Raw genomic sequence first — 12,063 nt, 5'->3', positions numbered from 1 at the left:
TGCAGTTTTCACTTTCTAGGTGCCTTTCAAATCAATTAGTGACTATGTTTGGCCTAAGGTGTGGATCCCTTCTCGTCATTCCGTCCAAAACGGGACTATTGCAGACCAAAAAGGTACCGTTTATTTTTTAAGGGAACCTCTAAAGTGTAGTTACTTCATTTCACTGTTCAATTTCTAGTTTACTGAGTGTGTTTGCTCGTGAAGTGTCCTACAGCAAAATCACACATTTGACTCGGTACACTCACCCGAAAATTCAAGAGACACTAAACGTTGTGTAGTTCCCACATGGCTCAGCCTCACAAACTTTTATTCTCAGCAGCCGTCCAGTTTGGAGTACAGTAATCAGCACTGGCGTTATCGCATGTGTGAAAAGGGCATGTTTGTACCTTGACACTCACAGGCATTGGCGGAGCTTATTTTAAGTCTGAAATTGATTATTTACGTGAAATAAACTAAACTTGGCGTTGTGCCTGCCTGTATTTTCCCTCGTTCAGTGCTTGTAATTGATAACGTTGGCAGTGGCTAGGGGCATGTTTCCTGTTTAAGTTTGTGTTTACCTTATTTGGGGCGAATGGCATGAATGCCGTTTGTTCGGCACATTTACTGCATCTTAGTTGACGCACAGAATTCGCATTGAGGACAAGAGCTGTTCTTGTAGCCCGACCAGAGGTAGAGCTGCCCTTGCCTCGCTCAGCACAATGAGAACTTTTGTTTCTTCCCTGCGAGGGGGACATTTCCTGTAGCTTGTTTTCAGTAAGTAATAAATCAACAGTCTCATTTTTAGCAGCATGCTGCATATTTCCTCCCTCCTTAACAACGGTTCTGTATTTTGGGCTGAAAGAGGTTGTACAGTGTGTTGCCAAGGCTGCAACAATATACTGTACTACACAGGCTCGTTTGTAAACAGGCCTTTCCCCTCAAGCCTCAGCACCTGCCCTGGCCCAGGCGATGGGAGTGAGCTGTGGAAACCTTCACAGCTCAACAAAATCTGGTTATATTTTACAGTATGGGGAACATCAATATCGCCTCTATATAGACTAGGTCATAAAGTTAAGTATACATGTGGAAAAGTAGATTTACATTTCTAACTCCACATCTACTTATCTTGACAACATAGTTCGGGTCGGTTTTTTGAGTCGATATTGTTACAGGGTTCTATTAAAATGTCTGTAGTGTGACTCCCTTCCCAGTCAGATCCAGAAGCTCAAGCCCCTTAGTCTCTTAGTACTGGGCCATAGACATTAAAGACACATCACATTTGTGTAGGATACAAGTGACATTTAGACAACTTCTAATTCAAATTTCAAATTCAAATTTCAAAACCGCTCTATTTCTCCTCATCCTCTTGGTGGGACTTTATGCAATGTTAAGAGTTTAAGACCCAGCCCTATCACTAATCACGCGCTTGCACGTATAGGTATAGATAACTTCTGTAAAGCCTTGGATCAGTGAAATCCTCTTCAACCTGAGCCAAAACATGCCTCAAGTCACTGTCATCTGAGACATTTCAATCAAAGTTTTTTCAGAACTTCCCTTGGTAATAGACTGTCCAGTCTCATGAGTAATGAAAACGAGCAGCTTCTACCATGTATTTCAATGTCATTAGAGATTGGAAAAATGTTTGCTCAGTCCACACATGAGCAAGACAAAACAGTAAATCACACCCTGACTGTGGAACTCAAAATATCCACAAGTTTAATATGTCAAGAAAATTGAGCATAACACCGCATGGCATGTCTACCTGACAAACAGCGCACACCTATCTGTATACTCGCGACAGAAATACACTTATGCCAATAGCACGGATGTTTAAATTCTTCCAGTTAACTTTCCATAAGGTTGAGACCGCACCGCCACCTGCTATATCTGGAGCTGTCTAAGGATCACCCACCCTGCTGCTCTCTTAATTCGATGACCCCCACACTGCCTCTTCCTTGCCAGATGTGGATTGGAGGGTTCTAGGGACCCATGCCCCGCTGCCCCCTACCCATGGACTCCTGCCAGACTGCAAAACCAATTCACTCTATCTCCCATCATATTCTACACGAGCATCTGAATGACCACCAGTGCCGGGTGAAGGCCATGCTTGCAGAAAAATACAGAATTGTTTCCATTCAACGTGGCATGCCCAATGCTGACTCCTTTAACTGCACGACCTGACCTTCCTACAGCACTGCCAAATTATTCCCCCATGTGTACCCTGATGTAGGTCTTTAGGCATTATTTAAAACACGTTTCAGTTGATGTGGTAATTGTTCGCATATTTATTTTTATGTTTTAATGGAGTTTGGACAAAAATGAACACACGAATAAACAAAGGTTTCATGAATCAAGCAATCTGTGCATTTGTGAATATAGGAAATTAATTGAAACACAAAGGTAACTCTGTTCTCCTCTTTAGACAAAACAATACATAGCAGAAGTTAAAGGAGGTCACAATAGCCCAGTAATTGTTAATGACGTAACTCTGTCTCTGTGGCAATTATATCAGTCTGTGTACAGAAAGGCATTAACTCTTTTTCTTGTATTCCAGATTACAGAACCGGCCCCTGTTTTACTCAGGTCAGCCAACAGATGTGCCAGGGACAGGTCACTGGCATTGTGTGTACGAAGACCCTGTGCTGTGCAACCGTTGGCCGCGCCTGGGGACATCCCTGTGAAATGTGTCCTGCCCAGCCTCAGCCTTGTCGTCGTGGGTTTATCCCGAATATTCGAAGTGGTGCTTGCCAAGGTAAACCTTGCAATGGGCCTCTCTTGTTTTGCATCTTTTGGTATTATGTGTTTAGTTAATAAAAATGCAGAAACATCCTCAGGTTTCTTGGAACTAAGAGCTGAGCTGAGCAAGTCATGGAGAGACTGCAAATAAGATGGTGTTTTCTGAAGGGAAGGTGACATGTAAAAACCCTAGTGCCCCAGGCAATGGGACCAACAACATGAGGAAAAAGCTCTCTTACTTTGGTGTTTCAACTGCCGAAGACCTAGAATGTTTTGGAGACACACACAATGCTGGAAGAGATTTATACTGTGCTTATTTTCTATAAACAAAAGTTATTTCTTAGGAGTATGCTGCTGGTGCTGCTGATTTAGCTGAACGCCACGTTGCCCAAAACCAAGCACACCTAATCTTGGTTCCACCTCATGCCTCTCTGTACCACTACCCTCCACTTACTGTCAGTATCTCAGTCTTGAGGTTAATTTTCATCCCCACTTTCTATCTTTGTCACTGTTTTTGTTTTGTTCTTCCTCCTTTTTCCTCACTATTCTGCATGTCTCTCTCTTGATCTGGATAAAAGTCTTATGATGAAAGATAAGCCCCAATGCCCAGAAATTAGTGTTACCATATCTACTTGAACATAGCACTGGGTATATAGGCTAAAATATTGTGCTGTCGAAAATGGAATGATGTTATGTGATCAATTGTGTAGACCATACTACATGGAATTTTCAAAATAATGTTTTGTGGTAGGGAGATGCTCACGTAAAATGATCATTGTTGCAATAGTTGCATCACGCGTGCAGCCATTACTGCACTTTCTGTCTTAACCGTTTTCTTGTCAATGACGACAGCAGGGATAGATTTTTTGCATCATCTTCAAAATCAAGTAATTGTCTATTTGAAGTCTCCTTTTGATCGTGCAACAAGTTGTACAGTAATGTTTAGCAAACATAGCATTTGAAGTAGTGAATTAATAATCCATGACACTCCATCTCAATAGGAGCTCACGAAAGAGAAGCTGTACTTTTCAGTTTTCAGGACTTTATTTCAAGTTATATTATTTGTAAACATCATGATTTCCGGGATCAGAACATAGATAATCTGATCATTAAAAGAGTCCTAAATCTCCCCAAAATGCTTTGCGCTGCAATTTGGAACATGGCAACACATGATTGAAACAAGTAAAGGTATTGAGTGTAATTGAATTGAATAATGTAGAAAGAAGAACATAAATTGTTGCTGCTATAACAAATAAAAATAACATTCCGAAAATGCACGGTAGGGAACGTTGTTGTATTTCATTTAAATAACCATTTTAAAGGGACTTTTGTTTGTTTAAAATTACAATAGAAGAATGATATCTCTTAAGAAAATGACTGTATGGCACTAAACATGGGTTAATTGTATTTTGCGTCATTTTAGTGAGTTACATAGTGTGTTCGCTAACATAATGTCACTGCTTTGGGACACAATCTTATTTATTTATTTGAAATTTTTATAGAGCGCGGACAAGACCCTTGCGGGTATCAGAGTGCTTTACAGTAGATTAGTTTATTTATATCATACATTGACAGACCATAGAGCACAGCATAATTCATGAAGACAAAAGTAAAACAACATGGTGCAGAACAGGAGCAGCCTGGTGAATCATAGTAATATAATGAGGAAAAAAAAAAAAAATATATATATATATATATATATATATAGCAAATCGTTGAGTATACAAACAGCAAAGCGGTAAGGTACAGAGCAAGGGCGGGCTGACGAAGCAAGGTCGCGAAAACCTGGGATTATGTTTAGGTGAATTTTGCCATAAGGATTCCTTTTACTTCCAACTTTAAGGATGAGGTGGAGGGGTTCAGTCCTATTTCCGGTGAAAGGGCATTCCATATCCTGGGTGCCATTCCTGAGAATGATCGTTTGTAAGTTTTTTTCTTGTTGAATTTTTGTGGCTTCAAAAGGAGGTTTTCCGCACTTCTTGTGGATCTGTTCCCCCTGGATATTGTGAGTTTTTGTGTGCAATAGCTGGGAGCATGGTGATGTAAGGCCTTGTGTGTCATGCAGGCTATTTTCAGGTGAATTCTGGCTTCAAATGGCAGCCAGCTTAGAGATTTTAGGTTAGGGGAGATGTGGGACCTTCTTTTCGAGCCAGTGAGGAGTCTTGCAGCTGCATTGGTGGCGGCTCTTCGGGGAACTGTAATGGCTTTGGGGAGACCGCAAAGAGAGACACTTCCATAGTCCAGGCGTGGTAGAACTAAAGCTTGAACCGCCATTTTGAAGTCATTGGGAGGTAGGAAGGGTTTCAACTTCCTTAGTGTCTTAATCTGAAAGTTTGCTCCCTTCGTGGTGGTATTAATGTGTTTCTGCATATTGAGGTTGCAGTCCAGAGCTATAGCCCATGATTTTGCTGAATCCACAATGCTTGGTTGAACGTTGAGTGCTGTAAGGTGTTTGATCCAATTGTGCATTATCAGGACTTTGGCGGGGTGGGGCAATTAGGAGGAATTTTTCAAAGCATTCAATTTGAGGTGATTTCTGCCAGCCATGTTTGGGTGGACTTAAGAGTGGCGTTAAGCAGATTAATGTCGTCAAGGGTGTTGATCTTGAGGTACAGTTGGGTATTGTCAGCGTACCTGTGAAATTGCACATTGGACGCTTGTAGCAGATCAGTGAGTGGTTCCATGAATAAGTTAAAGAGTGTAGGGGATAGCGAGGAACTTTGTGGGACTCCTAGCGTAACTGGAACAGATTTGGACAGGGTGTCCTTGACTTTGAATTTTTGAGTCCGGTTTTGCAGAAAAGAGGTACACCAGTTGAGCACTGATAATAATAGACCCATTCTGGGCTTCAACAGATCAATCAAGTTCTCGTGATTGACCGTGTCGAACGCTGAGGAGAGGTCTAGTAGGATCAGAAGGCATGCTTCATTTTGTTCCAGTATCTGGAGTGCATCATCAATGATGTGTGCCATGGCTGATTCAGTGCTGTGGTTTGCCCGGAAGTCGGATTGGTGATTGTTGAGAAGGTTGAAGTGATCAATATGGTTTGTCAGTTGATGGTAAACACATTTTTCCAGAAGTTTGGCCAGGGTGGGAATATTGGAGATAGAGTGAAAGTTTTTTAGGTCTGTGGGGTCAGCTGTGAGTTTCTTAAGGATGGGAGAAACCTGCCCCACCTTAAGGAAGTCAGGGATGCAACCTTGTAGAAGTGAACTGTTTATGATTTTGGCCCAGAGAGGTAGTAGCCAAGGGGTAAGATCTTTAACCGGATTTGCGGGGAGAGGGTCACTGGGGTGATTGGAAGGCTTCAGGGAATTGAGAAATTTGCCTATGGCATCTTCAGAATAGGTGTAAAAGGACGACCAAGCTGCGTCGCTTTTTAGAGCAAACTTAGACGGGATTTGTTGTGTTGAGATAGTGGATAGAGAAGTTTTGGTGAGCGGGCAGGAGTGAGAGTTTAGATCATTGATGAGATCTTTCTTGATGTTCTCAGTCTTTGTATTAAAGTAGTTAGAATAGTCTTCACATGTGGGTTGAGGTTGAGTCAGATCTTGCGGGCGTTGAGATTCGTCCTTAGATTGAGTTTTGATTAATTCAAAAAGTTTTTGGGGACAGTTTCTTGCCTGGTCAAGTTGTTGGCGGAAGAAGACTACTTTTGTCCGCTTGACCTTTCGATAGTAGGAATTTCTCTTTCTTTTTAGAGTCATGAGGAGCTTGGCGGATGGTACCGATCTCCAGTTGCGTTCAGCAGTTCCAACAGAGTGTCTGTCCTCGTTAAGAAGATCATTGAACCATGGTTTAGAGACTTTAGTGGAAACTCTTTTTAGTTGCAGGGGAGCAAATTTGTTAATAATCGAGGTCATAGAGTTGAGGTAGTGGTTGGTGAGATTATGTTAATTGGAGGACCCAGTGGGGGGTAGAAGTAGGTTCTGGCTTGAAGTAGGTAACGTGTTTGGGTTGAGTTTTTTCCAGTCTCTTTTCCATACTTTAGGTTTTGTGGATTGGGCCGTGTTAAGTTTGACTGTTTCATTGATGAAGAAGGTGATGATGTGATGGTCTGTTCAATCACAGGGGAGGATAGACTCCAAGTGAGTGGAATCGCTCTTAGAGATTATTAAGTCCAGAGTGGTGCCTTTATTGTGTGTAGGGCTGTTGCAAATTTGGTTGAGGTCTAAGGCGTTCAGGAAATTCTTGAGACTGTTGACCACTGTGTCGTTGGGATCGTTCCAGTGGAGGTTAAAGTCGCCCAGGAAGATTTGGGTGTTTTGTCGACCAGAGTGAGTTGTGATCAAGTCCATGAGGAGTTCAGTGAAGGGAAGGTTGTCACCAGGTGGGTGATAGATGATGTGTAGCGAGCAGACAGGTTTGTCATTACTGCTGATGTCGAGGCTTATGTATTCACAGGAAGGGAGTGCCGAGGATATAGCTCTGTTTACGGTGATGTTGCTCCGGCGTATGCATGCAATACCTCCTCCATTCTTACCAGTCCTGTCAAGCCTGATGATGTCATAGTTAGGGGTACTAGGATGTCGATGAGAAGCGAGGAGGATTCTGTGAGCCATGTTTCAGTGAGAATTATCAGGTCCAGCTCAGTAGAGGTAATGAAATCGGCTATGTCGGTGGCGTGTTTAGAGGCCAATCTGCAATTCAGGAGTGTGCATTTAAGCCGGGGGTGGCGCGGGAAGGGGTGTATTCCTGTATGATTGGGACTTTACAGAGATTATTGTCGGTGATTCCTCTGTTGTTGTGAGTAGAGGGCCTGTGAGGGTTGGCGAGGATGGAAGGGATAGGCATGTGGGTGAGTGAAAAGGGGGTCGTAGAGAAGGGTTCATAAGAAAGCAGGAGAGTGCGAAGATCGGTCTCCAACAAATGGTTGTTGGCACGCGTTGGTCGGGAGGATAGATTATGGGTGGGTTTTGATTTCCACCTGGGCGCGTTGTGTTTGGAGGTGCTGGGAAGATGGGTAGGGGATTTTCTAGGTAAACTGGTTCTGTTTGATCTGGGGAGCCAAGGATGACTCAATAGCATAGCTTTAAAAGCGTGGAGTTCCTTTTTGATTATATGAAGCATAGACATGATCTCATCTAATCTGGTGTCAGGTGTGGTTATGGTAGGGGAGGGAGGTGGTGAGAGAAGTGCATGTGTCTGAGGTGTAGACTGGTTTGGTGTATGGGCTGGAGCCGGAGTGCGTGAGTCGGTATGTGTAGGTGGATGTGTGTGTGGGATGGGTGTTGATGTTGGTGGCTGAGTAGTGGGTTTGGAGTGTTGGTGTGCGGGTGTGTGAGGTGCAGTTGGGAGCAGTTGGTGTTCAGAGGGTGGAGGGATGTCTGAGGAATCAAGGGGTGACACGCGGAGTGTAGGCGACTGAGCTGTGGGGAATTGGTTAGCGTGAGTGGAGTTCTTGATAGTTGTGTTGACGTGAGTAGGGGAAGAGGTGGGGGAGAGAGGGTACTGTTAGAGGGGTGGGGGGCTACGGTGGTTTCCGTGGGGGTTCAAATGCTAATGTGGGTGCAGAGGTAGAGTGGGTCATGTTGTGTGTGGATTGATTGGTCTGGGTGTAGTTCGATTTGGGCGTGTTAATGAATGGAGGGGGTGGGTTGAGGGGCGATGGATAAGGGAGGGGTTGTGTGGGCGGGGTACGTATGTGGATTTGGTCCTGTTATGGGGGGATAGTTTGAGTGTGGTATTGTGAGGTGTGGTAAAAGTAGGGGGAGAGAAGATGAGGGAAGGGGTGGTGAAGGAGGGATGAGGAGCTATGGTCAAGCCTTGAGTGCTTTCGGTTGTCAGGTGTGGTGTGGATGTAGTCTCTGCCATGGTGGGAAGGGGAAGTGTGAGATGTTTCGGGGAGGTGCTGCTAAGTGTATTAGTGCGGGTAGATGTCAGGGTAGTAGGGGTAGAATAGGTGGATGAATCTGAAGCCCTTGATGGTCGGGAGAGTGGATTAGGGGAGAGGCCGAAGGGCGTTAGGGCGGTAGCACCAGGAATAGTGGTGGTGGAGGTGGATAGGAAGGCAGCTTGGGTATTGTCCACTCGTTCTTTAATGATGGGGAAGATGTTGTATAGGAGATTTAGATTACGGTCCGTGGCTTGAATGAGGATAGTACCGTTGTTGTAAATGGTGATATTTGCTGTAGCTTGGGAGCGTTGGGAGGGGGCGATATAGATAGCTAGAACATGTGCCGATTTTCTCGTGGAAGATATCGGAAAGGTGGCTAGGAGTGCTTTCCTCCATTGTGCTCTCCGTTTCGTGTGGAAGATGATGTCGATGGTTGTGTGCCCATTGCGTGGGGAGAAGTAGGGATCAGCGAAGAGAGTTTCAGGGTGTGATTCGATTAAATTGTGTTTGAACCGTTTGGCCAATTTTTTTGTGAGGCCAGGGGGATAGATGATGTTGTGAGTGTGGGTGCCTGTGGGTTCCATGGTATGTGTGGGCAAGTAGGTGCGGATGAGAGGGTGTCCGAGAGATTAAGGATGTCTGGGGCCAGGGAGGGGTTCAGAGAGAGAGAAAGGGGGAGGAGGAGGTTAGATGGATGTGAATCAGATGCTATGAATCTGAAAGGTTTCTAATGGGCTAGGGGACAAAGGGGAAGTAAGAATGATATGAGATACGAAATATGCACTTAAGGCGCAATGAGGGTAAGTCAGGGTAAGATGGTCGACTCCTAAATAGAGAATAAATAATCAGGAAGGAAGTCCCCTGTTAGTTTCCTTTAATGAGGGAAAGTTGGTGTAGTCCTACTTTGCTGACCATTCAAATGTAGGGAGGGCTAAGGGGGAGCAGAGTCCTGTTTTTATGTTCATGAACCAGGACAAAGGCTATGGACCTATTTCAGGTTTGATGAAGGACAAAAGTAGGGAGGGCTAAGAGAGAGCAGAGTCCTCTTTTTATGTTCATGAACCAGGAAAAAGACTATGGTCCTATTTCAGTTTTTGATGAAGGACACAGGAAGTGATTGTAGTGAGGGAGAGAATGCAGAGAAATGGACGGGGGGACCCCTACACTACAAGCCATTGGCCATTTTAGGAAGTGGGGAAAGTAAGAAAAGTACTGGCAAGAAAACTGGTGGTGGTAATGTAGGGTCAGGAGGAGCAGAAATAAACAGTGATTGAAAGCTCAAGATTTGTATAGTCGATAGATCGGAATGACAAATACCTCGTGCCTGAGGAGAGGGGTGGGCTGTTTCAGGAGCCGGCGCACTCGCTGGAGATGCAGCGTCTGGTCCGCTGTAAGCGTGAGGGGCATTGATTCTGATTCTTTTGTAGGCGATTCAGCATTGATTTCCTCTCCTTTTTAATACTTTGGGGTGGGACATCCGTATGAAACAACACCCATTTTCTGCATTGTTGAGGGAGTTTGAAGGGGGAGCGGGATCGCGATAACGATCCTTTGTGCTGGGTCGGGTCGGTCCTTGAAGTTGTCTTTCTTTTACAGAGCTCCCGCCCTGAGGCTCCGTTGATGTCGATCGTTGTTGGAGGTGGGGCTCCAAGTTATCCGGGGCAGCAAGGCGCCACTTCCCCAGGTGCCGCCGGGGCACGCAGGACTTTGCCTTGGCCTAGGAGTGAGCAGACAGCTGCAGTTGGTTCTGCGGGGGTCTCATACGGCGGCTCCTCTGAGGTTATTAGGGGGGGTGGGGGCGACACTCTGTGTATCAGCGGGACATCCCTCCTCTGGGAGCCATCGGTGTGCAAAGGAGTCAGCCCCTATGAGGAAGGCCCCCGTCCTGGCAAGGCCATCTCAATGGGCTCTGGACTGTGGGGTCTCAGATGGGTCCTCGAGCCATGGGGGCCCCCCGAGCCGCAACGTGCAGGAGTCCGGCGTCCCTTCAAGCCAGTACCGCTGGCTACAGGTCTGCGGGACAGGCTGAGATTGCCACGCAGAGGTCCAACTGCCCTGATCTGTGGACCGATGACCAATCCGGTCAGCCCCGCCGCTCTTCGGAGATTGCCACCCAAGCGGTCAGATGCGACCGATACCCCACGCAGGGTCCTGCAGTGCCGTCCCGAGGGCTCGCGGGGTGCAAAGTGTGACAGCTGGCAGCAGACCTCCTGCACGAGCACAAGCAGTCTATCCGGATCGCCGATGAGGAGTCACTCTTGTTGCGGTCGAGGTGCTGTCCAGTCCGGGGTCCACGGGCAGGTAGGCGTTGGAGATAAGATTAATGTTCAAAAATGTTAGTGTTGTGAAAAATAGCTAGTTCTTGATGATGCTGTAGTAATACCAGTTACTTTTAATGGGTCGAATGCGTTCGATGGTTTCTGCTGACAGGGATATTACCGGATAGGGGATCCCAAGCAGATGGAGCTCAATCGGAGAGCTCCCACTCGTCAGCCATCTTAGTACTTTTACATTTCATATAACACTCTAAAGAGAGGAACGTTTTTCATTGGTCGGATACATTTTCTCCACTTTTCAAAATACACTATGGTTAATGCTCATTCGGTTTAGAATATTAACAAATGTTCATTTTTATAACGTTTAGTTGGGGCGCTATGTTATACCTACTCAAATGTCTGTTTTTTTGCAAAGTCTTAAAGCTTGGGAAAAGTCAAATCCTACCAAATCTGATCCAGAAAATGCCTCAACCAACTGTCATTTCCTGCATTTCAGTTCTACAACAGGCGAATTGCTTAAGTACAGTCTTTGTTCATGAGAAATTAAACAGACGCTACTTCTGAGGGTGTTGGCAAAAGTATTATAGTTTTTCCCCACACAAGTGAAGGCAAAAAATACAAGTGAAAGAAAATTGTTCAAAGGCATACGAAGCCTCAAAAAATATACAACACGTGAAAAAAGCTTTGGAATGTTCTAGTTTAAACGAAGAGCGTTCGGGTAAAATGCATTTATGAAGCAGCAGCATTCTTTTTGGCTATTTTTGCATCAGCTGTTTTAAAACTTCCATATTGTCTGTTCAGCACGTTTAAATATTTTTAATTAAAATGAAAGATGAAGTTATTATTTGCTAGTTCAGGCGTTTGGATGTTGGGGATTTTGTTTCTATTTTTCTGTTTAGCATAATCTGATGATTGAACCTTTCAAAGACACATCAGAAACGTCGAATGTAATTATTGTGTAAGGACAGAATTGATATGGTTCCACAAGGGTTGCATGGGGCTTCAAATGTAATGTTAACAACAACAACAACAACATTTGTGAAAATGCCTTGTTAAGAACCAAATTAGCGAGGTCACATAGTCTGCGAGAAATATTACAACACCTTGGATTACTGAAATACAACCTGTACCTACCAGGAATAAAGTCAAAGTTACTTCTGATATGTATTTATCTCTGATGAGGCAAAAGAGTGTGTGTCAGTTCGGACACATGCACACCCCGGTGCAAATGAACCT

General features: G+C 44.7%; 1 protein-coding gene across 1 annotated transcript in view; it reads left to right on the top strand.

The window, feature by feature from the left end:
- FBN2 (fibrillin 2) overlaps window positions 1-12,063 on the top strand; it is a 1,174,837-nt gene that overhangs the window by 372,097 nt on the left and 790,677 nt on the right. Inside the window, exon 6 of the mRNA XM_078675609.1 lies at window positions 2,534-2,731. Within this exon, the coding sequence (XP_078531735.1) occupies window positions 2,534-2,731 (198 nt within the window). The remainder of the gene's footprint in view (window positions 1-2,533; window positions 2,732-12,063) is intronic.

Source organism: Lissotriton helveticus, chromosome 2_1 (assembly GCF_964261635.1).
Source record: "Lissotriton helveticus chromosome 2_1, aLisHel1.1, whole genome shotgun sequence".
In the NCBI taxonomy this organism is placed as follows: domain Eukaryota; kingdom Metazoa; phylum Chordata; class Amphibia; order Caudata; family Salamandridae; genus Lissotriton; species Lissotriton helveticus.
This window is presented reverse-complemented; position numbering and strand designations above follow the sequence as displayed.